The following is a 26,603-nucleotide window of genomic DNA, read 5'->3' as shown; positions in this document are numbered from 1 at the left end:
ACATTCACTGTATACACAGCAGTTACACCTACACTATGCTGGGTGCAGGAGATACGGCACATACACTGTATATACACAGCAGCCATCGCTGTCACCAGCAGTTACACCTACACTATGCTGGGTGCAGGAGATACGGTACATACTGTATACACAGCAGTTACACCTACACTGTGCTGGGTGCAGGAGATACGGCACATACACTGTATACACAGCAGCCATCACTGTCATCAGCAGTTACACCTACTACACTATGCTGGGTGCAGGAGATACGGCACATTCACTGTATACACAGCAGTTACACCTACACTATGCTGGGTGCAGGAGATACGGCACATACACTGTATACACAGCAGTTACACCTACACTATGCTGGGTGCAGGAGATACGGCACATACACTGTATACACAGCAGCCATCGCTGTCATCAGCAGTTACACCTACTACACTATGCTGGGTGCAGGAGATACGGCACATTCACTGTATACACAGCAGTTACACCTACACTATGCTGGGTGCAGGAGATACGGCACATGCACTGTTTACACAGCAGTTACACCTACACTATACTTGGTGCAGGAGATACGGTACATACACTGTATACACAGCAGTTACACCTACACTATGCTGGGTGCAGGAGATACGGTACATACACTGTATACACAGCAGTTACACCTACACTATGCTGGGTGCAGGAGATACGGCACATACACTGTATACACAGCAGTTACACCTACACTATGCTGGGTGCAGGAGATACGGTACATACACTGTATACACAGCAGTTACACCTACACTATGCTGGGTGCAGGAGATACGGCACATACACTGTATACACAGCAGTTACACCTACACTATGCTGGGTGCAGGAGATACGGCACATACACTGTATATACACAGCAGCCATCGCTGTCACCAGCAGTTACACCTACTACACTATGGTGGGTGCAGGGGATGTGGCATACTCCCATTTGCCCCACAGAAACACCCATCCGTCCGTCTCAGAATCACTGGTGTATACACAAATAATGTACCTGCAATGTGTAAAAAGTTGCTGAATCTAAGCACATTACAGCTTTGTGCAGCTAAGAGTCAGGCCTTATGTGTGGTACCTGCAGGAGTTAAGTAGAAGGAATGGCTACGTTAATGGGCAACGAAGCATGCCGTTGTTGAACTACAAATCCCAGAATGCATTGCAACATTTTTCAGCATGGCCAGATAGCAGCACTGTGGCAGTGCATGCTGGGATTTGTGGTTTTACAACAACTGGGGGACCGCTTATTGCCCACCCCTACTGTAACGTGTGTACATATATATCCCGAATGTGCATAAAGCTACCCTAAGTGCAGCTTTATATGTGCCGTCCTCTAACCTCCAGAACATTACACTCAATCTTCATAATTCAATAACTAAACGGGTCCAGCACTCCGAAATGCCCCTCAGTCCAGCACATGTTGTCATTTACCCCCCACTGAGCAGCCCCACTGATGTAAGAATCACTAATTATCTGTGGAGGATGGAGGTGTGAGGCATTCTGTTACATATATCCCTGCGGGACTAGTAGGGGGAGATGTACCAGGCAGTGAGGAGAAGGTGGAAGTGGTCCAGTGGAGAAGTTTACCATAGCAACCAATCAGCTTCTACCTATCATTTTATAGAATGTACTTGATAAATGCTACCTCAAAGCTGATTGGTTGCTATGGACAACTTCAGTCTTTTCACTGCTTATAATCTCCTCCTACCCCATCCTTAAATACACCTATATCTGTCACACACGGGGTCCTTTGCTAACCACATGTGTGTGAATTGAATATTAAACAATTGAGGTTACTGGGCTATTTAGTTTTTATTAGCAGTTTTATTGTGGTGGTGTCAGCTAAGAATAAAACTGTACATGTCTGTGGTAACTAGTTCTCTCTGATGCTGGTCACACAGTGAGTCATGTCTGCCCCCCCCCTCCTCCTGTGTCATTATACAGGCCCATTGCAGTGTGTGCTATGTACTATAGCCTTGTGTGGTGTACTTATGTCTGCCCCCCCTCCTCCTCCCGTGTTATTATACAGGCCCATTGCAATGTGTGTTATGTAGTATAGCCTTGTGTGGTGTACTTATGTCTGCCCCCCCCCCCCCCCTCCTCCTGTGTCATTATACAGGCCCATTGCAGCGTGTGCTATGTACTATAGCCTTGTGTGGTGTACTTATGTCTGCCCCCCCTCCTCCTCCCGTGTTATTATACAGGCCCATTGCAATGTGTGTTATGTAGTATAGCCTTGTGTGGTGTACTTATGTCTGCCCCCCCTCCTCCTCCTCCCGTGTCATTATACAGGCCCATTGCAGCATGTGCTATGTACTATAGCCTTGTGTGGTGTACTTAAGTCTGCCCCCCCTCCTCCTCCCGTGTCATTATACAGGCCCATTGCAGCGTGTGTGGTGTACTTATGTCTGCCCCCCCCTCCTCCTCCCATGTCATTATACAGGCCCATTGCAGCGTGTGCTATGTACTATAGCCTTGTGTGGTGTACTTATGTCTGCCCCCCCTCCTCCTCCTCCCGTGTCATTATACAGGTCCATTGCAGCGTGTGCTATGTACTATAGCCTTGTGTGGTGTACTTATGTCTGCCCCCCCTCCTCCTCCCGTGTCATTATACAGGCCCATTGCAGCGTGTGTGGTGTACTTATGTCTGCCCCCCCCCCCCCCTCCTCCTCCTCCCATGACATTATACAGGCCCATTGCAGCGTGTTATGTACTATAGCCTTGTGTGGTGTACTTATGTCTGCCCCCCCCCTCCTCCTCCCGTGTCATTATACAGGCCCATTGCATCGTGTGTTATGTACTATAGCCTTGTGTGGTGTACTTATGTCTGCCCCCCCCTCCTCCTCCCGTGTCATTATACAGGCCCATTGCAGCGTGTGCTATGTACTATAGCCTTGTGTGGTGTACTTATGTCTGCCCCCCCTCCTCCTCCCGTGTCATTATACAGGCCCATTGCAGTGTGTGCTATGTACTATAGCCTTGTGTGGTGTACTTATGTCTGCCCCCCCCCCTCCTCCTCCCATGTCATTATACAGGCCCATTGCAGTGTGTGTTATGTACTATAGCCTTGTGTGGTGTACTTATGTCTGCCCCTCATCCTCCTCCCGTGTCATTATACAGGCCCATTGCAGCGTGTGTTATGTACTATAGCCTTGTGTGGTGTACTTATGTCTGCCCCCCCCTCCTCCTCCCGTGTCATTATACAGGTCCATTGCAGCGTGTGCTATGTACTATAGCCTTGTGTGGTGTACTTATGTCTGCCCCCCCTCCTCCTCCCGTGTCATTATACAGGCCCATTGCAGCGTGTGTGGTGTACTTATGTCTGCCCCCCCCCCCCCTCCTCCTCCTCCCATGTCATTATATAGGCTCATTGCAGCGTGTGTTATGTACTATAGCCTTGTGTGGTGTACTTATGTCTGCCCCCCCCCTCCTCCTCCCATGTCATTATACAGGCCCATTGCAGCGTGTGTTATGTACTATAGCCTTGTGTGGTCTACTTATGTCTGCCCCCCCTCCTCCTCCCGTGTCATTATACAGGCCCATTGCAGCGTGTGTGGTGTACTTATGTCTGCCCCCCCCCTCCTCCTCCCATGTCATTATACAGGCCCTTTGCAGTGTGTGTTATGTACTATAGCCTTGTGTGGTGTACTTATGTCTGCCCCTCCTCCTCCTCCCGTGTCATTATACAGTCCCATTGCAGCGTGTGTTATGTACTATAGCCTTGTGTGGTGTACTTATGTCTGCCCCCCCCTCCTCCTCCCGTGTCATTATACAGGCCCATTGCAGTGTGTGCTATGTACTATAGCCTTGTGTGGTGTACTTATGTCTGCCCCCCCCCTCCTCCTCCCGTGTCATTATACAGGCCCATTGCAGCGTGTGCTATGTACTATAGCCTTGTGTGGTGTACTTATGTCTGCCCCCCCTCCTCCTCCCGTGTCATTATACAGGTCCATTGCAGCGTGTGCTATGTACTATAGCCTTGTGTGGTGTACTTATGTCTGCCCCCCCTCCTCCTCCCGTGTCATTATACAGGCCCATTGCAGCGTGTGCTATGTACTATAGCCTTGTGTGGTGTACTTATTGTCTGCCCCCACCTCCTCCTCCCGTGTCATTATACAGGCCCATTGCAGCGTGTGCTATGTACTATAGCCTTGTGTGGTGTACTTATGTCTGCCCCCCCTCCTCCTCCCGTGTCATTATACAGGCCCATTGCAGCGTGTGCTATGTACTATAGCCTTGTGTGGTGTACTTATGTCTGCCCCCACCTCCTCCTCCCGTGTCATTATACAGGCCCATTGCAGCGTGTGCTATGTACTATAGCCCTGTGTGGTGTACTTATGTCTGCCCCCCCTCCTCCTCCTCCCGTGTCATTATACAGGCCCATTGCAGCTTGTGTGGTGTACTTATGTCTGCGCCCCCCCCCTCCTCCTCCCATGTCATTATACAGGCCCATTGCAGCGTGTGTTATGTACTATAGCCTTGTGTGGTGTACTTATGTCTGCCCCTCCTCCTCCCGTGTCATTATACAGGCCCATTGCAGCGTGTGTTATGTACTATAGCCTTGTGTGGTGTACTTATGTCTGCCCCCCCTCCTCCTCCCGTGTCATTATACAGGCCCATTGCAGCGTGTGTGGTGTACTTATGTTTGCCCCCTCCCCTCCTCCTCCTCCCATGTCATTATACAGGCCCATTGCAGCGTGTGTTATGTACTATAGCCTTGTGTGGTGTACTTATGTCTGCCCCCCCCCTCCTCCTCCCGTGTCATCATACAGGCCCATTGCAGCGTGTGTTATGTACTATAGCCTTGTGTGGTGTACTTATGTCTGCCCCCCCTCCTCCTCCCGTGTCATTATACAGGCCCATTGCAATGTGTGTTATGTAGTATAGCCTTGTGTGGTGTACTTATGTCTGCCCCCCCTCCTCCTCCTGTGTCATTATACAGGCCCATTGCAGTGTGTGCTATGTACTATAGCCTTGTGTGGTGTACTTATGTCTTTCTCTTGCAGCCTCGCCATCCATCCTGATAAAATTACCATCGCAACAGGCCAGGTTGCAGGTACATCGAAAGATGGTAAAGTAAGTGCCCCCTTCCTATTATAATGCTGACTTTGAGTGCACCAGTGCTTGTATTATACTACAGAACATCCTTCCCTTCTAATAAGAAAACAGTGTTCCTGTCATCTATGCACAGTGGAGGCATCCATATTCAGTGCCTCACGCCTCAGTGATGAAATCGTTCCTTATATCCTATTTTGAAATTCACTCCATTGTTATTATTCCATAATTGATTCATTATGAATAATGCCCCCCCCCCCCCTCCCAGAAATGAGATCATATAGCAATCCATATATCATTGTGTATAAAAACCAGCAGGAGGGGCCCCGAGTGTACCTGCCAGACGTAATCCCGACCGCCGGTCTTTAGACCTACGTCGGGAGCCCGACACCCTTCTTACCCCCCCCCCCCCGGGAGGTTAGGTTTAGGCTAGGGGAAGGGGGGTTGGGGCTAGGCACCCCCAGGGGGAAGTTAGGGTTAGGCACCCCCGGGGGACTCAGGTTTAGGCTGCTGGGAAGGGGGGGGTTAGGTTTAGGCACTTAGGGGGGTAAATTAGGGTTAGGCACCCCTAAGGGAGGGTTAGGGTTAGTGAATACTTACCTTTTCACAATCGGGATTTTCACCCCTGCCGGGCTGCCGCTGTTGGGATTTGAACCGCCAGCTTGGCCGGTGGTAAATCATACTGATTCCGTACCTGCCTGGCTTTTGTATACCTCAGTAAAATGAGGATGCAATTGAGGTAGAGCTGGTATCACTGTGTATAATTTATGGTCCTTTTGGTACTTTAATACTTCTCTGTGGGGTGATGGGGGATTCCCATGGGGCTTTGTATAAAAGTGGATTAAAGGAAGAATCCTGTTACATTGTTACTAGAGGTGGGTACAGGAGATTACAAACAAAGTAAATTAATAACTAGATTTATATTTACATAAATAATAGCGGTAGATGTTTTAAAAGCAGATTTGATAAAGCATCAAAGTCACAGCATTAACAGAAGAGCGTCTGCCCTAGAAGTGCGCTTACTTAGGGAACAATGGAGTTCTGTGCGTGTAACTGTGACTGTATGACCGGGGCCACCTAGCCACCAAAGCTTTAGGGGCTTTCATATGTTCAAGCTAATTTTGGCCGAGGTTTACGTGTATTGTAGAACTTTTTTTTAGTAATATACATAGAACTATTAAGTGTTATTTCTTATCTGTAACATGATTCACACCAACACATGCGAGACACAGACAAGCATGGCACACACACGCACCTATATGTGACACACATACATGGGACACACACACATTGCACCCATAGGCATGCTCATGCATTGCACGCACATATACACAGACAGTTGCACACACAGGACGCACAGACATACATGGGCCACACAAACACACTCGTGTAACATGCTAAGACCCTGATGACCGCTAGGGGATTGATATGTTGTGTTCTTCCATTATTTTCCAGCAATTGCCGCCACATGTCCGGGTTTGGGATTCTGTGACGCTGAACACGTTACACGTCATCGGCATGGGTTTCTTCGACCGCGCTGTCACCTGTGTGGCTTTTTCTAAGTCTGTAAGTAATAGACAATAGTACTGATTGCTGGGAGCGTCACAGCGTCACAGAGCAAATGCATTTATATCATCAGGATCCTCCTCCTTTGTAGCATTAACTTACACTCTACACCGTTTCCTCCAACTCGCAATGTAACATTGGTGTCCCTTTTATATGGCTGTATCCAGGTCCCAGATCCCATGCAGTCAGTCCGAGCTGCGATCTAATGCTGGCCATACACCAGTACCACCAGCATAAGATGAGATTCGGCATAGGATTTCCCTTCAACTCCCCGGCAGCTCCCTTGCAGTCCCGGCCGCACGATTTGGTGCCTTTTGACACACGATGTACATACAATCTCACGCACGATCATTCGCCCCTATACGATGGGTCATGATACGATCGATCGTGTGCCTCCGTAAAAACATGCGATCATAATGGATTTAAATACAGGAAAATGTCAGTCAAATGGTGCCGCTCAGACGTTCGGATGCACAATGCATCACAGTGTTCTCCCCAGAATACTTTTCCAGCCGGGTGGCATCCAAAAGTAGCCTGGTGTGGGCCTTCGCAATTATGCGCGCGCCGGGAAAAGGGGTATCTCCTTTACCAATCCAGCCCGACAGGTCTCAGGCTGCTCCCCCACTGGCTCTCAGTCAAAAGTGCCCATTATACAGTACCCCCTGTATTTGTGCCCTTTATACAGTGCCCCCTGTAGTTTTCCCCTTTATGCATTGTCCCCTGTAGTTTAACCTTGCCCTTATGCATTGCCCCCTGGCTGAAGTAGTGCCCCCAGACTGGTCCCTTATGTAGTGTCCCCAGGCTTAAATAGTGCCCCCAGGTTTAATAGTGCCCCTTATGCAGCGCCCCCAGGCTGGCCCCTTATGTAATGCCCCCAGGCTTTAATAGTGCCCCCAGACTGGTCCTGGCCCCGGTCCCAGCCCAGCACTTACCTTTACTTGCTGGCCGCTGCCTCGTGCTAACTGGATCTAACTAGATCCAGCAGGCGCGCCGGGTAGGCTCCTCACCTCGCGGGTGACGTCATGACGTCACCCACGCAGTGCATCACTGGGAACGCTGGCCTCTGAAGCAATCAGAGGCTTCTTTAGCCTCCGGTCACTTCAGAGGCCAGCCTTCCACAGCGGGGGTCGGCGGGGAAAAGTGCCGGGCGGCAGGCTGTTTCTGCAGGGCGATGCACCCGCAGAAAACAGCCTTGGGAGAACACGGCATCAAATGCGCAAATACACAGCACGATCTGCATATGATTACGACGGATAATATGGGCTGAACGTCTGATCATAAGATACGATATGAGAGCGGCGGCGGCAATGCGCATCGGATCGTATTCCTACCTAGATACTGCACACAATGCATCGTAAGAGGCGTCTAAAATCGTATAATCGGCACAAAATCGCGCTAGTGTATGGCCAGCATTAGTGTCCTCATTATGCCTCTCCCCTACACACTATAACCTATCGCCACACGTCCCGGCTTCTCTACATTTCTACTCCTAATATAATAACAAAACAAATGATCATGTACAAAGCAGAGCATTGGTTTTCCACTTACTATAATCCATAAACGGCCCAGGAGATAGGCAAAAAAGTCCTTATAACAGCCAAAGTCTGGCCCAGGACAGAGAGAGGCACTAAAGGGCCCAAGTCAGCGGCAATCACAACTGCGATTACGCACGCAATCGGACGAAAGTTGCGTCCTGCGCTTGTGTATGCATCGCAGTACGCAAACTCTCCACTGCGATCGGGACTGCGATCGCAGTGACTACGCAGACCCATCGCAGAGTGAGTGACAGGAAGTGCTGTTTGGGGGTGGTGACGGGGGAGTGGTCGGCGAAACGCAAGCGTGCCAGTGCGTTTGAACTCCTTTTGGTACTTTAATACTTCTCTGTGGGGTGATGGGGGATTCCCATGGGGCTTTGTATAAAAGTGGATTAAAGGAAGAATCCTGTTACATTGTTACTAGAGGTGGGTACAGGAGATTACAAACAAAGTAAATTAATAACTAGATTTATATTTACATAAATAATAGCGGCAGATGTTTTAAAAGCAGATTTGATAAAGCATCAAAGTCACAGCATTAACAGAAGAGCGTCTGCCCTAGAATTGCGCTTACTTAGGGAACAATGGAGTTCTGTACGTGTAACTGTGACTGTATGACCGGGGCCACCTAGCCACCAAAGCTTTAGGGGCTTTCATAGGCAAAAAAGTCCTTATAACAGCCAAAGTCTGGCCCAGGACAGAGAGAGGCACTAAAGGGCCCAATTCAGCGGCAATCACAACTGCGATTACGCAGGGGCGTGCATAAATTAGCCACTGTGATGCCGTACGTAGCCTGAGTGCTCACTGCGTGCGATGAGGTTAGCAATTCCTGAGATGGTACTCCATGTTACCGATGGTTTCGCAGTCTATTACGGATGTGTGTAAGGCGGGCGTCCTTATGTAGTGCTGCGTATGGTGCAGCGATCGCAGAGATTAGCATATCGTCGTAGTGAGACCATGTACGTAATCTCTATAGTACTGAGTCAGGCCCAAAGTCCTTACAACAGCTAAAGTCTGGCCCAGTACAGAGTAAGGCAACAAAGTCTGAGTGACTGTCTGGCCAGGAGTATTCTGCTAGAGGAGAACAGCTTGTGTGTATAAATCTCTCCCGCTTCCCCCACGTCATCCATTGTTCTCTGCCAATCTGCTTTCAGAACGGAGGCGGAAACCTGTGCTCTGTGGATGATTCCAACGACCACGTTCTCTCCGTCTGGGACTGGCAGAAGGAAGAGAAGCTGGCAGACGTTAAGGTAATGATCTAATCCAGCCATCTCTGCTGCAGGCGACATATCTTTATTTATGGTCTGAATTTAGAACTCATTGTTCCTGTATGGGGCAAGATAATGGTGATGGGGCCCTTCCAATGTAGTGTGTGTGTGTGGCTGGCGTATGCAGGCTTTGCTATCCACAGCCTGTCTCCTTATACGTAACTGTGTAATAATTCATCTAAGCTAATGGTCTGATAGATTCTGCTGTAAGTAGAGCGTTCCTAGCGGCACTTAGATAAAGCATCCGGTACATTTAGTGTCATTAGTGTCTCCTATTGGTTTCCGACATCAGAGGCAGTAACTGTAAGCACATTTCCTGGTGTCCACAGGCCGCCGGTCACTGTTATAATGTAAAGTACAATGTCATTCTTTATTGTCTAGAACATAAAATGTTATATATGAATTGTTTCTACTACATCACTGAATTCATTGAAGCATAAATCCCTGAAAAATCCCCAACCAGACGGGAAGTGAATTCCCAAAGCCCAGGCTGGTGAAATGGGACTGAGTTGGCTCCTGTCCGTGCAGCCAGCGAGCGTCACATACAGAGGATATAGTGATCAGCTGCAGATTGCATTTGTGCCCAAAACTTATGGCACTTAATATTATCACCTGATTCTTGGGCGTTGCACTAGCTTTTTTTTTGCAAGATATCAGGTGATGTTATACCAGCTGGATGTTATTACTAGTGTGAATAGCTCAGTACTGAGCATAAGGTGAGCTTCGTGCGCTCCAGCAGTGGGACAGGAAAGTGTGCGTGCAGTGTGTGATATTAGTTACACACAGGCGGCAGCGTAATCCTGTCCTGTAAGATGAGGATTCCAGCTCTTTGCAGTCTTGTGAGCTCTGTCCCAGTGATGGTTGTAATTTACTTTTCCAGTGTTCCAATGAAGCTGTATTTGTGGCTGACTTCCACCCCACGGACACAAACACGATAGTCACCTGCGGGAAATCTCATCTTTACTTCTGGACCTTAGAAGGAAATTCTTTGATTAAGAAGCAAGGATTGTTTGAGGTACAGTAACCTTATCATTCATATACACACGTAGATTGTAAGCTCAGACGAGCAGGGCCCTCTTCCCTAATGTGCATTTCCTTCCCTCACTTATACCATAGTCTCCTCCCCACTGCCTACAACAGCGCCTAACCTTTGGGTTATGACGCGGGATGTAGTTCTGCGGCCGCCAGTCTCAATCCCGACAGTGTCATCCCGGCAAGGGATGTTAATCCCGACGCCGGAACGCCGAAGGATACGAGTCCGATCGTCCTCCAGCCAGGTAAGTATGCACTTAGCCTGGGGATGGGGGTGGTTAGGTTTAGGGACCCCCGAGGGGACTTGGGGTTAGGAACCCCCCGGGGAAGGTTATGGTTAGGCTAGGGAAAGGGGCGGTTAGGGTTAGGCTAGCGGGAAAGGGGGGGTTAGGCACTAGGGGGGAGGTTAGGGTTAGGCTCTCCCCCGGGAGACTTAGTTTTAGGGTGTGGGGATGGGGAGTTAGGTTTAGGCACCCCTGGGGGGAGGTTAGGGTTGGGCCCCCCTAAGGGAGGGTTAGGGTTAGAGGGGGGAGAGGGGTCTCTCACTGTCGGGATTAGAACCGGCGGTTTTTAAGCCATCAGTATTTCAATCCCATTCCCCTGCCGCCCTTCTCCTTACAGTATTTGGCTATAATGACGGCCGGTGCAGCAATGTGTATAAGTACTGTCCATGTCCTGCAATGTTCTGTACTGTAAGTCCCTGTTTTCTTGTTTTGTACATACTGTTCCTGTGTATGTACTCTGTAAGGCGCTGCGGACCCCTCCTGATACCATATAAATATAAATAAAGGATGATGATGATAATAATAGTAGTATATCATGCATAGATGATTGTGTGTTGGCTGCTTATGTCCTGTAAACAACCTACTTAGGACATGGACTTCTCACCTCCGATAAGGCATTTGTTACACTCCAGCAATTCCTCACCTGACCCAATAAGTGATTGAACCCTCTTTAGTGTATAATTGGTGCATACCGTCAGAATATAAATATATATATATATATATATATATATATATATATATAATCGTATTACCTTGTATCTGTTAGATGTTGTGTAGCATTGATACAGACCATATGATACACTCCGTGTTGTCACCTACATTTACTTCTATAAACGCAGAAACAAGAGAAACCAAAGTTTGTGCTGTGCGTCACTTTTTCGGAGAACGGCGACACAATCACAGGGGACTCGAGTGGGAACCTCCTGGTTTGGGGGAAAGGTAAAAGAAGTATTTTGTATTTTCCATGAAATATTAACCTTTTGCAGTGATCCCAAATACCTATAATACTGGGTGCTTGTTACATTTCCATCTTACCCGGTGACTTCCTCCATCAAATGTAGAAAAACGACGATTTGCTTTCTGTTTTCCCTTCCCGATCTATCTCATATCTGTCTATCTCATATCTGTCTATCTCATATCTGTCTATCTCATATCTTTCTGTTTTCCTTTCCCGATCTATCTCATATCTGTCTATCTCATATCTGTCTATCATATCTTTCTGTTTTCCTTTCCCGATCTATCTCATATCTGTCTATCTCATATCTGTCTATCTCATATCTGTCTATCTCATATCTGTCTATCTCATATCTGTCTATCTCATATCTGTCTATCTCATATCTGTCTATCTCATATCTGTCTATCTCATATCTGTCTATCTCATATCTGTCTATCTCATATCTGTCTATCTCATATCTGTCTATCTCATATCTGTCTATCTCATATCTGTCTATCTCATATCTGTCTATCTCATATCTGTCTATCTCATATCTGTCTATCTCATATCTGTCTATCTCATATCTGTCTATCTCATATCTGTCTATCTCATATCTGTCTATCTCATATCTGTCTATCTCATATCTGTCTATCTCATATCTGTCTTTCTACTTCAGGGTCCATAGGGTATCCACAGGATACCTTGGGTATAGGTGATGACGTCAGTCTTCAGGCACCACAGAGTTAAAGTTTTCAGCCTCCCAGGATGCATCTGGGTCCCTCTCCTATACCCCGCCCCCGGGGTATAGGAGCCAAGGCATCTCAGTTTCGTCGGTGCCTGGCCGGAGTCGGAGGCACTGTGCAGAGGGGGGCTATGAAGAGCCCCTGAAGTTTCTTTTAAAGGCAGCGCTGGCTGCACATCTGGGAGTACAGTATGGACAGTCAGTACTGACGTCCATGCCGTCTCCCCTACACCCCGCCGGTACCAGAACGCCGGTACTGATCCGGGGATGCTGGTAGACATCTGGGGTCACGGCTAGCGGTGTCCCCAGATGTTTTGGACCATGGCCGGATGTAAGGGGATGCAGGTAAGCAGCGGGGTACCGCGGTGGGTCCCCGCTGGTCACATGGTCCTGAGTCCCCAGGCAGGGGGGCTCCCTGGGGACTGGCTGCAGCGTGGAGCCAGGCGACCAACCTGCGCTTCCACTACCCCCTGGGACAGCGGGCCGCTGCGGCGTCCCAGGGGTTAAATGCATGCCAGGGGAGCGCGCTTTCCCTGTCTCACAGCCGGCGCCTCCCCTGCTGCACACAGCGTCTCTGCTCTGCCTGATTGGCCACAGTGTGTCAGCTGTCCTCCCCAGGCCGGCCTCCTCCATCCTCTGCTCCTCGGTGGCCATCTTTAAAGCATGGTGAACACTGCTGGAAGCCTGTGAGCAGTGGCATTGCGGTCTGGGTCCCCCAGCATACCTCTCCTCTGTTTGTCACAGGTCAGTGTATGCAGCGCTGAGTCCTACCAGCCTGAGGGTCTGAGTAGTTGAGAATCAGCGCTAATAGTGCAGGGATTTGTTTCTTCTGCATTGTATGTGACTGAACTGCTAGCCTGCTGTCTGTACTTTCACTTTCTACTGTCCGCTTTATTACTGTCCCTGATCTTGCTCTGCTCAAAGCCCTTGCGGTGCGCGGTGTGCAGGGTGTTATTCACACTATACCAATACGTATAGGTGTGAGTGTCACATACTTACCATCATGTCTGAGACTGATTTTCCTCTCCAGCTCATGTGTACTAAATGTAAGGTACCAATAGCGGAGGGGGAGGGTAACGCGGAGGGGTTATGCCCCCAGTGCCTGGCACTGTCACGGCCGATTATGGTCACGGTCCCGGTACAGGAACCTCCCTGGGCTTGTTTCACTAAGGCGCTTACAACCCTTGTGGGCCAGCTAGCTCCGCCACCTGCGTTTACCCAGACGGGTTTGTCCCAGCAGTCAGTGGTGTCGTCACCCATGCGGGAGTTCCCGAGACAATTGATGTTACCCCACAGTCTCCCTGTCCCTTCCCAGGTTTTCCCGGAGCCTGCGTGGGTTAATACTCTTAACTACATCGGTTCAGCATTTGTCCGATGTTTTACAGGGGGAGTCTGTGTTGCGGCCTCATAACGGCCGGTGGCGTCTTTATCTGCTCCTTATGGGGATGACGATGAGACGTCAGATCATTGGGAGATTCTGGATCTATCTGACCAAGAACCTCTCCGTACCAAAGAGCCGGACGCTAAGTCCAAGGTGTATATCCCTGGTCTTATTCGAGCGGTCCGCTCGGCTTTAGTTATTGAGGATATTGATCCTTTGGTGGCCACATTCATATATGCCTTTTTAAGGATATTAAGGGTGAGGCTACGGTGTTCCCTCTTTCTGATCAATTAGTGGATCATTTAGAGGAGGCGTGGAAAAATCCAGGTAAACTGTTTCAGCCCCAGAGACGCTTAGCCGTGGCTTATCCGTTTGCGGTCAATTATTTTTCTAAGCGGGAATCCCCTACGCAAGTGGATTCACATGTCACATGCCTAGTCAAAAGTGCCACGTTGCCTATGCCTTCGATGTCATCCTTGAAGGATGTCACTGACCGCAAGGTGGAGATCTGCCTCAAATCCGTTTATTCCCTTGCAGGGAAGCATCCAGACCGGCTCTGGCCGTGTGTTGGGTAGCCAGAGCTATGGAGCGCTGGGCGGATAATTTGGAGGCGTCTTTGGACTCTGACTGTTTGGCTGAACAGACCGAGTTGGTGGGCAATCTCCGAGACTCGGCCACTTACATTAATGAAGCGGCCTTACATATTTGTATACTCACCTCTAGGATCTCCTCTGCAGCCGTGGCTGCTCGTCGCACCTTATGGTTGCGTTCTTGGAAAGCGGACGCGGATTTCAAAAAGGGATTAGAAGGTCTGGACAGGTACTATTTGGTCCAGATCTGGACAAAATTGTAGTTACGTTGGCAGCAGCAAAATCTGCATGTCTTCTGTCTGCTACGATTCCTTCTAGTGCTGGTGGGTCGTCCTTTTGGCCTCACAGGGCCCAAGGTAGGCCTAAAGTACAGTCCTTTCCACGGCAGGCTGGGGCCAAGAAATTGTCCAAGCCCAAGAAACAGGTCTGGAGTACCAGACGTCCGGCTCCTAGGTCAGATGATAAACCTGCGGCCTGACGGTCCAGGCCTCCTTTTGGGGGACCCCAAAGTGGGGGGCGCCAGCTTCAGTTCGCCCGGTGCTGGTCGCAGTGCATGTTCCAATTTCCCAGAGGGGCCTGGGTTTCTATTCCATTCTATTTTTGGTGCAGAAACACAGTGGGTCTTACCGTTCAATACTAAACCTAAAGGCCCTCAGCAAGTCCTTGAGGGTGCCTCTGTTTCGGATGGAGACCCTGCGGTCCATTATTCTGGCACTGGAACCTGGGGACTACATGGTATCATTTGACATCCAGGACGCTTACCTGCATGTCCCTATTCTTTTGCGCCATCAGCAGTTCCTAAAATTGGCAATCTGCAACGAACATTTCCAGTTCCGGGCACTGCCTTTTGGCCTGGTGACTGATCCACGGGTATTCACCAAGGTCATGGCGGCTCTCCTGCGGACGCAGGGAGTCCGACTGTTGCCTTATCTGGACGACCTCCTGTTGATAGCGGGGTCTCCAGAGCTTCTTTTACACCATCTGGATCTGACGATTGCGGTACTGCAACGTCACGGCTGGTTGACAAACTGGCAGAGGTCCACTCTCACCCCGTCTCAGAGGATCCTGCACGTCGGGGCCTTATTGGACTCCAGGCAGCAGTGGATCTTTGTGACGGAGGAAAAGATCCTTGCTTTGTAGTTGAGGGTGCGCAGTTGTCTGCAGTGTCGTCGAGTGTCGATACACTTGGCAAAGAGGTTATTGGGCTCAATGGTGTCGGTATTCGACATGGTGGAGTACGCCCAATTTCACTCCAAACCTCTGCTGCTATTGATCCGGTCCAGATGGAATGGATTGCCTCAGTGTCTCAAGTCCCAGACGATGGGGCTCACTCCGGATGTTCGCCTGTCTCTAACCTGGTGTTTGCAGACGACCCACCTCAACAAGGGTCGCCCGTTCTGGGTGGCGAACTGGGTCCTGTTAACAACGGACGCCAGTCTCCGGTGCTGGGGAGCTGTCACGGGTCCACACTTGTTTCAGGGCAGGTGGACTCGGGCGGTAGCGGAGCTTCCAATAAACATTTTGGAGCTCCATGCGGTGTCAAGAGCTCTCCAGCGGGCACAGCCGGTTCTCCAGGGTCACCCTGTGCAGGTCCCGTCGGACAACGCCACCACGGTGGCCTATTTAAACCAGCAAGGAGGAACCGGGAGAGTGGTCTTTATACCAGGACGTCTTTCGGAGTCTAGTGGACAAGTGGGGTCTTCCAGAAAGAGACCTCATGGCGTCCCGGCACAACAACAAGTTGCCGGTGTACGGGTCTCGAACATGAGACGAAAAGGCGTCTCTGGTGTATGCCCTGTCCGTCTAGTAGACGTTCCAGTTTGCCTACCTTTTCCCTCCGTTTTCCCTTCTTCCGCGGGTATTACGGAAATTCAAATCAAGAAGGAGGTACGCTACTGTTGATAGCTTCCGAGTGGCCCAGACGGCACTGGTTCTCCGACCTCCAGAGTCTGTCAGTAGACGTTCTTCTGAGGTTACCATTACGACCGAATCTGCTGTCATAGGGTCCTTGTCTTCACCCGGACCTGACTCGGTGTGGCTGTTGAAACGGTCATGCTAAGGTCCAGAGGGTTTTTCTAGCTCCGTGGTGCAAACCATACTAAGAGCTCGTAAACCTTCCTCGGCAAGAATCTACCATCGTGTGTGGCATACTTTCTTCCGGTGGTGTAGACCTAGAGGGTATTCCCTTAGGGAGTTCCGCCTGTCTAGGGTGTTGGCTTTCCTACAGGCTGGACTGGATTATGGGCTTCGCCTGGCTTCTCTGAAAGTGCAGGTGTCTGCCCTGTCAGTCTGGTTTCATCGTAGGATTGCTGCGCTCTCTGATGTGCACACCTTTATGCGAGGTGTTCTTCGCATTCAGCCACCTTTTGTTCCACCGGTGGCGCCTTGGAATTGGGCTGTGGTCCTGAGAGTTCTCTAGGGGCCGCCGTTTGAACCACTGGACTCAGTGGACTTTAAATGGCTTACAGCTGAAACCATATTCCTTCTGGCCTCGGCCAGACGGATTTCGGATTTAGGGGTTCTCTCTTGTAGACCCCCTTTTCTGATTTTTCATAGGAATAGGGCGGTGCTTCGCACTCGTCCGGGATTCCTTCCCGAAGTGGTATCCAGTTTTCACATCAATGAAGAAATTGTTGTGCCGGCTTTCAATTCACCTGGACTTTCAGTGGGTGACGCCACTTGGGATGTTGTGCGGGCATTGAGAATTTATGTTGACCGCACTTCTTCTTTTAGGAAGTCGGACGCCTTGTTTGTCCTCTATGGCTTCCGTAAAAAGGGTTGGCCTGCTTCAAAGTAGACTTTGGCAGGCTGGATTCGTATGGCAATTTCAGAAGCTTATCTTCATGAAGGTCTTCCAGTTCCCTCCTTGGTGAGGGCTCATTCCACTAGGTCTGTGGGTCCTTCGTTTGCAGCTAGACGTGGTGCCTCTGCAGTTCAGATCTGCAAGGCTGCTACGTAGTCTTCTGTCAATACCTTTTGTGAGGTATTACGCTTTTGACATATTTGCCTCTCAGGATGCTTCCTTCGGGCGGCGGATTCTCCTTTCAGCACAGGAGCGTCCCCACCCTTAAAGGATACTGCTTTGGGACATTCCCAAGGTATCCTGTGGATACCCTATGGACCCTGAAGTAGAAAATATGAGATATGGTAAGAACTTACCCTTGTTATCTCTATTTCTACGAAGTCCATAGGGTTCCACAGGACTCCCGCCCTGTCGCACCTGTACTGCAGATGGGCTTTATTCTGGTCACCGGTTTTTCCGTCTCCCTATGGTGAGAATGTAATTCTTGTGAGTGTCCAGATTTTTTTTTTCTTCTCTCTCTTTCTTCTCCTCCTCCGGCCTATGGCTTGTGACGTAACTGAGATGCCTTGGCCCGGGGGCGGGGTATAGGAGAGGGACCCAGATGCATCCTGGGAGGCTGAAAACTTTAACTCTGTGGTGCCTGAAGACTGACGTCATCACCTATACCCAAGGTATCCTGTGGAACCCTATGGACTTCGTAGAAATAGAGAGTTCTTACCATATCTCATATTATCTCATATCTTTCTGTTTTCCCTCCCCGATCTATCTCATATCTGTCTATCTCATATCTGTCTATCTCATATCTGTCTATCTCATATCTTCCTGGTTTTTTGTTGTTGTTGTTTTTGTCTCTTACGTAAATCACCTGTAAGCAGTCATTGGCCCTCCAGCACATGGCAAGCTGACACTGCAATAATCTGATGTTCCGGATGAGTGTAATGGTGCATACACACGAGACGATATCTTTGAACGATGAGAACGATATCGTTCAACTATATATCTTTCATATCGTTCGTGTGTATGCAATGAACAACCAACGATGCGTGCTCCCGCAGGACAATAACTTTATCGTCCATCGTCCATGCATGCATGCAGGCCAACCTGGACAATATAGTTCATTTTCCATATGGGAGAACGATCGTTGGTCGTTCACAATATCTTTTGGTGTGTGGATGAACGATATCGTTCATCCAGCACACCAGAAATTTCAAGGGAGATCGTTCAGCGATATCTTTTGCTGAATAGAGCGTCCCGTGTGTACCCAGCATAAATTCCAGGATGATTGGCGCTTGTGGAAAGCTGCTCTGGCTGAGTGATCACAGAATGGCGAGGGCGCTTGTAGAAAGCTGCCCTGGCTGAGTGATCACAGAATGGCGAGGGCGCTTGTAGAAAGCTGCCCTGGCTGAGTGATCACAGAATGGCGAGGGCGCTTGTAGAAAGCTGCCCTGGCTGAGTGATCACAGAATGGCGAGGGCGCTTGTAGAAAGCTGCTCTGGCTGAGCGATCACAGAATGGCGAGGGCGCTTGAAGAAAGCTGCTCTGGCTGAGTGATCACAGAATGGCGAGGGCGCTTGTAGAAAGCTGCCTTGGCTGAGTGATCACAGAATGGCGAGGGCGCTTGTAGAAAGCTGCTCTGGCTGAGTGATCACAGAATGGCGAGGGCGCTTGTAGAAAGCTGCCCTGGCTGAGTGATCACAGAATGGCGAGGGCGCTTGTAGAAAGCTGCTCTGGCTGAGTGATCACAGAATGGCGAGGGCGCTTGTAGAAAGCTGCTCTGGCTGAGTGATCACAGAATGGCGAGGGCGCTTGTAGAAAGCTGCCCTGGCTGAGCGATCACAGAATGGCGAGGGCGCTTGTAGAAAGCTGCCCTGGCTGAGCGATCACAGAATGGCGAGGGCGCTTGTAGAAAGCTGCCCTGGCTGAGCGATCACAGAATGGCGAGGGCGCTTGTAGAAAGCTGCTCTGGCTGAGTGATCACAGAATGGCGAGGGCGCTTGTAGAAAGCTGCTCTGGCTGAGTGATCACAGAATGGCGAGGGCGCTTGTAGAGAGTTGCTCTGGCTGAGTGATCACAGAATGGCGAGGGCGCTTGTAGAGAGTTGCTCTGGCTGAGTGATCACAGAATGGCGAGGGCGCTTGTAGAGAGCTGCTCTGGCTGAGTGATCACAGAATGGCGAGGGCGCTTGTAGAGAGCTGCTCTGGTTGAGTGATCACAGAATGGCGAGGGCCCTTGTAGAAAGCTGCTCTGGCTGAGTGATCACAGAATGGCGAGGGCGCTTGCAGAAAGTTGCTCTGGCTGAGTGATCACAGAATGGCGAGGGCGCTTGTAGAAAGCTGCTCTGGCTGAGTGATCACAGAATGGCGAGGGCGCTTGTAGAAAGTTGCTCTGGCTGAGTGATCACAGAATGGCGAGGGCGCTTGTAGAAAGCTCTGAGTGATCACAGAATGGCGAGGGTGCTTGTAGAAAGCTCTGAGTGATCACAGAATGGCGAGGGCGCTTGTAGAAAGCTGCCTTGGCTGAGTGATCACAGAATGGCGAGGGCGCTTGTAGAAAGCTGCTCTGGCTGAGTGATCACAGAATGGCGAGGGCGCTTGTAGAAAGTTGCTCTGGCTGAGTGATCACAGAATGGCGAGGGCGCTTGTAGAAAGCTGCCCTGGCTGAGTGATCACAGAATGGCGAGGGCGCTTGTAGAAAGCTGCCCTGGCTGAGTGATCACAGAATGGCGAGGGCGCTTGTAGAAAGCTGCTCTGGCTGAGTGATCACAGAATGGCGAGGGCGCTTGTAGAAAGTTGCTCTGGCTGAGTGATCACAGAATGGCGAGGGCGCTTGTAGAAAGCTGCCCTGGCTGAGTGATCACAGAATGGCGAGGGCGCTTGTAGAAAGTTGCTCTGGCTGAGTGATCACAGAATGGCGAGGGCGCTTGTAGAAAGCTGCCCTGGCTGAGCGATCACAGAATGGCGAGGGCGCTTGTAGAAAGCTGCCCTGGCTGAGCGATCACAGAATGGCGAGGGCGCTTGTAGAAAGCTGCCCTGGCTGAGCGATCACAGAATGGCGAGGGCGCTTGTAGAAAGCTGCTCTGGCTGAGCGATCACAGAATGGCGAGGGCGCTTGTAGAAAGCTGCTCTGGCTGAGTGATCACAGAATGGCGAGGGCGCTTGTAGAGAGTTGCTCTGGCTGAGTGATCACAGAATGGCGAGGGCGCTTGTAGAGAGTTGCTCTGGCTGAGTGATCACAGAATGGCGAGGGCGCTTGTAGAGAGCTGCTCTGGCTGAGTGATCACAGAATGGCGAGGGCGCTTGTAGAGAGCTGCTCTGGTTGAGTGATCACAGAATGGCGAGGGCCCTTGTAGAAAGCTGCTCTGGCTGAGTGATCACAGAATGGCGAGGGCGCTTGTAGAAAGTTGCTCTGGCTGAGTGATCACAGAATGGCGAGGGCGCTTGTAGAAAGCTGCTCTGGCTGAGTGATCACAGAATGGCGAGGGCGCTTGTAGAAAGTTGCTCTGGCTGAGTGATCACAGAATGGCGAGGGCGCTTGTAGAAAGCTCTGAGTGATCACAGAATGGCGAGGGTGCTTGTAGAAAGCTCTGAGTGATCACAGAATGGCGAGGGCGCTTGTAGAAAGCTGCCTTGGCTGAGTGATCACAGAATGGCGAGGGCGCTTGTAGAAAGCTGCTCTGGCTGAGTGATCACAGAATGGCGAGGGCGCTTGTAGAAAGTTGCTCTGGCTGAGTGATCACAGAATGGCGAGGGCGCTTGTAGAAAGCTGCCCTGGCTGAGTGATCACAGAATGGCGAGGGCGCTTGTAGAAAGCTGCCCTGGCTGAGTGATCACAGAATGGCGAGGGCGCTTGTAGAAAGCTGCTCTGGCTGAGTGATCACAGAATGGCGAGGGCGCTTGTAGAAAGTTGCTCTGGCTGAGTGATCACAGAATGGCGAGGGCGCTTGTAGAAAGCTGCCCTGGCTGAGTGATCACAGAATGGCGAGGGCGCTTGTAGAAAGTTGCTCTGGCTGAGTGATCACAGAATGGCGAGGGCGCTTGTAGAAAGCTGCCCTGGCTGAGTGATCACAGAATGGCGAGGGCGCTTGTAGAAAGCTGTCCTGGGCGCTTGTAGAAAGTAACCATACCACATTCCCGTTTCCAGCAACTGATTTGCTTGTGTAACAATATTTGAACATTGGTAAACAATAGTATTATTTTGATTTTAACGCTTGAATGTCTGTGTTGCATTTGTAGGTACGAATAGGATTAGCCACGCAATCCAAGGCGCCCACGAAGGCGGTATCTTTGCACTCTGCATGCAGAGAGATGGGACCCTGGTGTCCGGCGGGAAGGACAGAAAACTTATATCCTGGGACGGAAATTACCATAAGATGAGCATAGCTGAGGTGAGGGGTACATGCACAGATACAGAGTTTGCAGCAAAATGGGTGTAAATTCCCCCCCCCCAGCCCCCAAAAATGCATGTTACTAATAACTTAATTACTCACACTTAGAGAGTCCAACACATCCGGGATGCAGCTGTGGATGGTGACAATTAGTTACATATAGGAAGGGTTTTTGCTCAGCAGATAATTAAGGCTTAATATTCCTCTAAGATTCCAGAGCTGTTTGGCCCGATACGGACTGTGGCAGAAGGAAAGGGGGACGTTGTGCTAATCGGTACCACTAGAAACTATGTTCTTCAGGGCACTTTATCCGGAGTCTTTACCACAATCACCCAGGTAAGTGGCCGAACAATGTATATTCTTCTGCAGTATTTATTTAAATAGTGCATGTATATATATGTGTCGGTCTGTCTCATGTCTGTCTGTCTGTCTCACGTCTGTCTCACGTCTGTCTGTCTCACGTCTGTCTGTCTCACGTCTGTCTGTCTCACGTCTGTCTGTCTCACGTCTGTCTGTCTCACGTCTGTCTGTCTCACGTCTGTCTGTCTCACGTCTGTCTGTCTCACGTCTGTCTGTCTCACGTCTGTCTGTCTGGCTCATATCCATCTAGCTCATATCTATCTATCTCATATCTATCTATCTCATATCTATCTATCTCATATCTATCTATCTCATATCTATCTATCTCATATCTGTCTATCTCATATCTATCTATCTCATATCTATCTATCTCATCTCTATCTATTTCACACACACACGGACTTGCAAAAATACCCAATCTTCTAAAAAAAAAAAGTCAACAGATTTGTCTGTATTGCAAATAATACTTATACAGATGGTTCCAAACAGTATTTGTATTGGGAACCAGTAGGCTCTTAAAGTACATTTTCAAACTTACTATGTATCTGCAGACAAAAAACCTGAACGCTATTTGCATAAGTATTTAACTCCTGCAGACGAGCAGGTAAATTTACTAAAGTGAGAGTTTTTAGAAGAGATGTTGCCCATAGCAACCAATCGGATTCTACTTAACATTTAACTAGCACCTTCTAGAAGATAATAGCTAGAATCTGATTGGTTGCTATGGGCAACATCTCTTCTAAAACTCACTACTAAAAACTCTCTTTAGTAAATTTACCCCCTAGTACTTGGGAGTTGAGGACAAAACAGGAAGGAAGTGACCAGTGGGTGGCGCTCTGTTTACAAATCAGTGTGGTAAAACGTAACCTTTATTGATACGTATAAAAAGTATATAACTAAAAACTATAAATGTAAAATAATAAAATAATACCTGTGATCATCTGGGTACTATCAAAGGATAGTAAATAGTATTTTATTAAATCAATGATCCGTATCAAAGTACCATTAACAATTGACATAATCATTATATAAGAGTGACTGAATCACTGTTGTGTTACAGTGATGGGACAGGTGAGTACAAAATATCAGTTCTAACAGCTACTGAGTAACTAGTTACATGTATTGTATCATATTTACCGCCACTACCAAAGGCACTGCTTTATGATGTCATTCAACTATGCACCAAAGCTCTATTTACAGTCACTGTCCAAACCAATAATCATACAAAGATCATTCTGACACCAGTCAAAGAGATGATTTCTATGTGGTAGGGCCACCTTTTGCTGTAGCAACAGCTGGGAGTCTGTTGTGGGGTAAGTTTCTACCAGGATGCAAACGGGAAACCGGCTGATGTGATCCCGACAGCCGGCTTCCCGACTGCTTTATCCCGATGTGAGTTAAATGACAGGCGTCTATTTCTAGACGCCTGTCATTTTCCCGATGCCAGGAGACAGGCGCCCGGCATCCCAATCGCCGTGAGCGGACAGCCGCGGGGGGAAGGGTTAGGTTTAGCGCCCCCGGGGGGGACTTAGGGTTAGGCACCCCCCCGGGATGGGTTAGGCAAGGAGGAGGAAGGGTTAGGGTTAGGCACCCACGGGGGGGACTTAGGTTTAGGCAGCGGGGAAGGGGGGGGTTAGGGTTAGGCACTTGGGGGGGAGGTTAGGGTTAGGCACCCCTAAGGAGGGTTAGGGGGTTAGGTTAGTTATTACTTACCTGAGGACGATCGGGATTTCCAGCGCTGTCGGGCTGCCGCTGACGGGAATCGAACCGCCGGCTATGCTGCTGGCGGTATTTCATGCCAATTCCATTTCTACCAGCTCATTCTTCTTGTAGATTTGCTCCAGGTTGGTTGGATAACAATTGTGGAATGTAAATAGTGCCACAGATTCCCATTTCGATTGAGCTCTCTGCTACCCTTTCAGCCCCTGCTTCCATCTCACCCCCTACAATCCCCCCCCCTCCATGTCTCATTGCCTGCTTCCCTCTCTCACCCCTGATCCTCTCACTAACTGCTTCCCTCTCTCTCTAACTGCTTCGCCTTCTCAGCTACTGCTCCTCTCACTAACTGATTCCCTCTCTCACCCCCTGCTCCCCTCTCTCTAACTGCTTCCCTCTCTCACCCCTGATCCTCTCACTAACTGCTTCCCTCTCTCACCCCCTGCTCCTCTCACTAACTGCTTCCCTCTCTCACCCCCTGCTCTTCTCACTAACTGCTTCCCTCTCTCCCCCCCTGCTCCTCTCTCTCTAACTGCTTCCCTCTCTCACCCCCTGCTCCTCTCTCTCTAACTGCTTCCCTCTCTCACCCCCTGCTCCCCTCTCTCTAACTGCTTCCCTCTCTCACCCCCTGCTCCCCTCTTTAACTGCTTCCCTATCACCCCCTGCTCCCCCCTCTAACTGCTTCCCTCTCTCACCCCTGCTCCCCCCTCTAACTGCTTCCCTCTCTCACCCCCTGCTCCCCTCTCTCTAACTGCTTCCCTCTCTCACCCCTGATCCTCTCACTAACTGATTCCCTCTCTCCCCCCTGCTCCCCTCTCTCTAACTGCTTCCCTATCACCCCCTGCTCCCCTCTCTCTAACTGCTTCCCTATCACCCCCTGCTCCCCTCTCTTTAACTGCTTCCCTCTCTCACCCCCTGCTCCCCTCTCTCTAACTGCTTCCCTCTCTCACCCCCTGCTCCCCCCTCTAACTGCTTCCCTCTCTCACCCCCTGCTCCCCTCTCTCTAACTGCTTCCCTCTCTCACCCCTGATCCTCTCACTAACTGCTTCCCTCTCTCTCTAACTGCTTCGCCTTCTCAGCTACTGCTCCTCTCACTAACTGCTTCCCTCTCTCTCTAACTGCTTCGCCTTCTCAGCTACTGCTCCTCTCACTAACTGATTCCCTCTCTCACCCCCTGCTCCCCTCTCTCTAACTGCTTCCCTCTCTCACCCCTGATCCTCTCACTAACTGCTTCCCTCTCTCACCCCCTGCTCCTCTCACTAACTGCTTCCCTCTCTCACCCCCTGCTCTTCTCACTAACTGCTTCCCTCTCTCACCCCCTGCTCTTCTCACTAACTGCTTCCCTCTCTCCCCCCCTGCTCCCCTCTCTCTAACTGCTTCCCTATCACCCCCTGCTCCCCTCTCTCTAACTGCTTCCCTCTCTCACCCCCTGCTCCCCTCTCTTTAACTGCTTCCCTATCACCCCCTGCTCCCCTCTCTCTAACTGCTTCCCTCTCTCACCCCCTGCTCCCCTCTCTCTAACTGCTTCCCTCTCTACCCCCTGCTCCCCCCTCTAACTGCTTCCCTCTCTCCCCCCTGCTCCCCCCCTCTAACTGCTTCCCTCTCTCACCCCCTGCTCCCCTCTCTCTAACTGCTTCCCTTTCACCCCCTGCTCCCCTCTCTATAACTGCTTCCCTCTCTCCCTCCCCCTGCTCCTCTCACTAACTGCTTCCCTCTCTCACCCCCTGCTCCTCTCTCTCTAACTGCTTCCCTCTCTCACCCCTGATCCTCTCACTAACTGATTCCCTCTCTCCCCCCTGCTCCCCTCTCTATAACTGCTTCCCTCTCTCCCCCCCTGCTCCCCTCTCTCTAACTGCTTCCCTCTCTCACCCCCTGCTCCCCTCTCTCTAACTGCTTCCCTCTCTCACCCCCTGCTCCCCTCTCTATAACTGCTTCCCTCTCTCCCTCCCCCTGCTCCTCTCACTAACTGCTTCCCTCTCTCACCCCCTGCTCCTCTCACTAACTGATTCCCTCTCTCACCCCCTGCTCCCCTCTCTCTAACTGCTTCCCTCTCTCCCTCCCCCTGCTCCTCTCACTAACTGCTTCCCTCTCTCACCCCCTGCTCCCCTCTCTATAACTGCTTCCCTCTCTCCCTCCCCCTGCTCCTCTCACTAACTGCTTCTCTCTCTCCCCCCTGCTCCCCTCTCTAACTGCTTGCCTCTCTCTCCCCCTGCTCCTCTCACTAACTGCTTCCCTCTCTCCCCCCCTGCTCCTCTCACTAACTGATTCCCTCTCTCACCCCCTGCTCCTCTCACTAACTGCTTCCCTCTCTCACCCCCTGCTCCTCTCACTAACTGATTCCCTCTCTCCCCCCCTGCTCCCCTCTCTCTAACTGCTTCCCTCTCTCACCCCCTGCTCCCCTCTCTAACTGCTTCCCTTTCACCCCCTGCTCCCCTCTCTCTAACTGCTTCCCTCTCTCACCCCTGCTCCTCTCACTAACTGATTCCCTCTCTCACCCCCTGCTCCTCTCTCACTGCTTCCCTCTCTCAGTAGTATATGTGCCTGGGTTACACCAGGAGAGAACAGTAGTATATGTGCCTGGGTTACACCAGGAGAGAACAGTAGTATATGTGCCTGGGCTACACCAGGAGAGAACAGTAGTGTATGTGCCTGGGTTACACCAGGAGAGAGCAGTAGTATATGTGCCTGGGTTACACCAGGAGAGAGCAGTAGTATATGTGCCTGGGTTACACCAGGAGAGAACAGTAGTATATGTGCCTGGGTTACACCAGGAGAGAACAGTAGTATATGTGCCTGGGTTACACCAGGAGAGAGCAGTAGTATATGTGCCTGGGTTACACCAGGAGAGAACAGTAGTATATGTGCCTGGGTTACACCAGGAGAGAACAGTAGTATATGTGCCTGGGCTACACCAGGAGAGAAC

General features: G+C 50.3%; 1 protein-coding gene across 4 annotated transcripts in view; it reads left to right on the top strand.

Moving 5' to 3' along the window:
• Positions 1-26,603, top strand: part of EML1 (EMAP like 1) — a 191,281-nt gene that overhangs the window by 137,306 nt on the left and 27,372 nt on the right. For all 4 annotated transcript variants that reach the window (XM_088475399.1, XM_088475397.1, XM_088475398.1 and 1 more), the window contains 7 exons: positions 5,037-5,106; positions 6,541-6,651; positions 9,341-9,436; positions 10,335-10,469; positions 11,610-11,709; positions 21,453-21,604; positions 21,815-21,940. In XM_088475399.1, coding sequence (XP_088331525.1) covers positions 5,037-5,106; positions 6,541-6,651; positions 9,341-9,436; positions 10,335-10,469; positions 11,610-11,709; positions 21,453-21,604; positions 21,815-21,940 — 790 coding nt within the window. The remainder of the gene's footprint in view (positions 1-5,036; positions 5,107-6,540; positions 6,652-9,340; positions 9,437-10,334; positions 10,470-11,609; positions 11,710-21,452; positions 21,605-21,814; positions 21,941-26,603) is intronic.

Source organism: Taudactylus pleione, unplaced genomic scaffold (genome assembly GCF_031769625.1).
Source record: "Taudactylus pleione unplaced genomic scaffold, aTauple2 ptg000171l, whole genome shotgun sequence".
In the NCBI taxonomy this organism is placed as follows: Eukaryota; Metazoa; Chordata; class Amphibia; order Anura; family Myobatrachidae; genus Taudactylus; species Taudactylus pleione.
The sequence above is the reverse complement of the archived record's forward strand: the minus strand, read 5'-3'. Positions and strand labels throughout refer to the sequence as shown.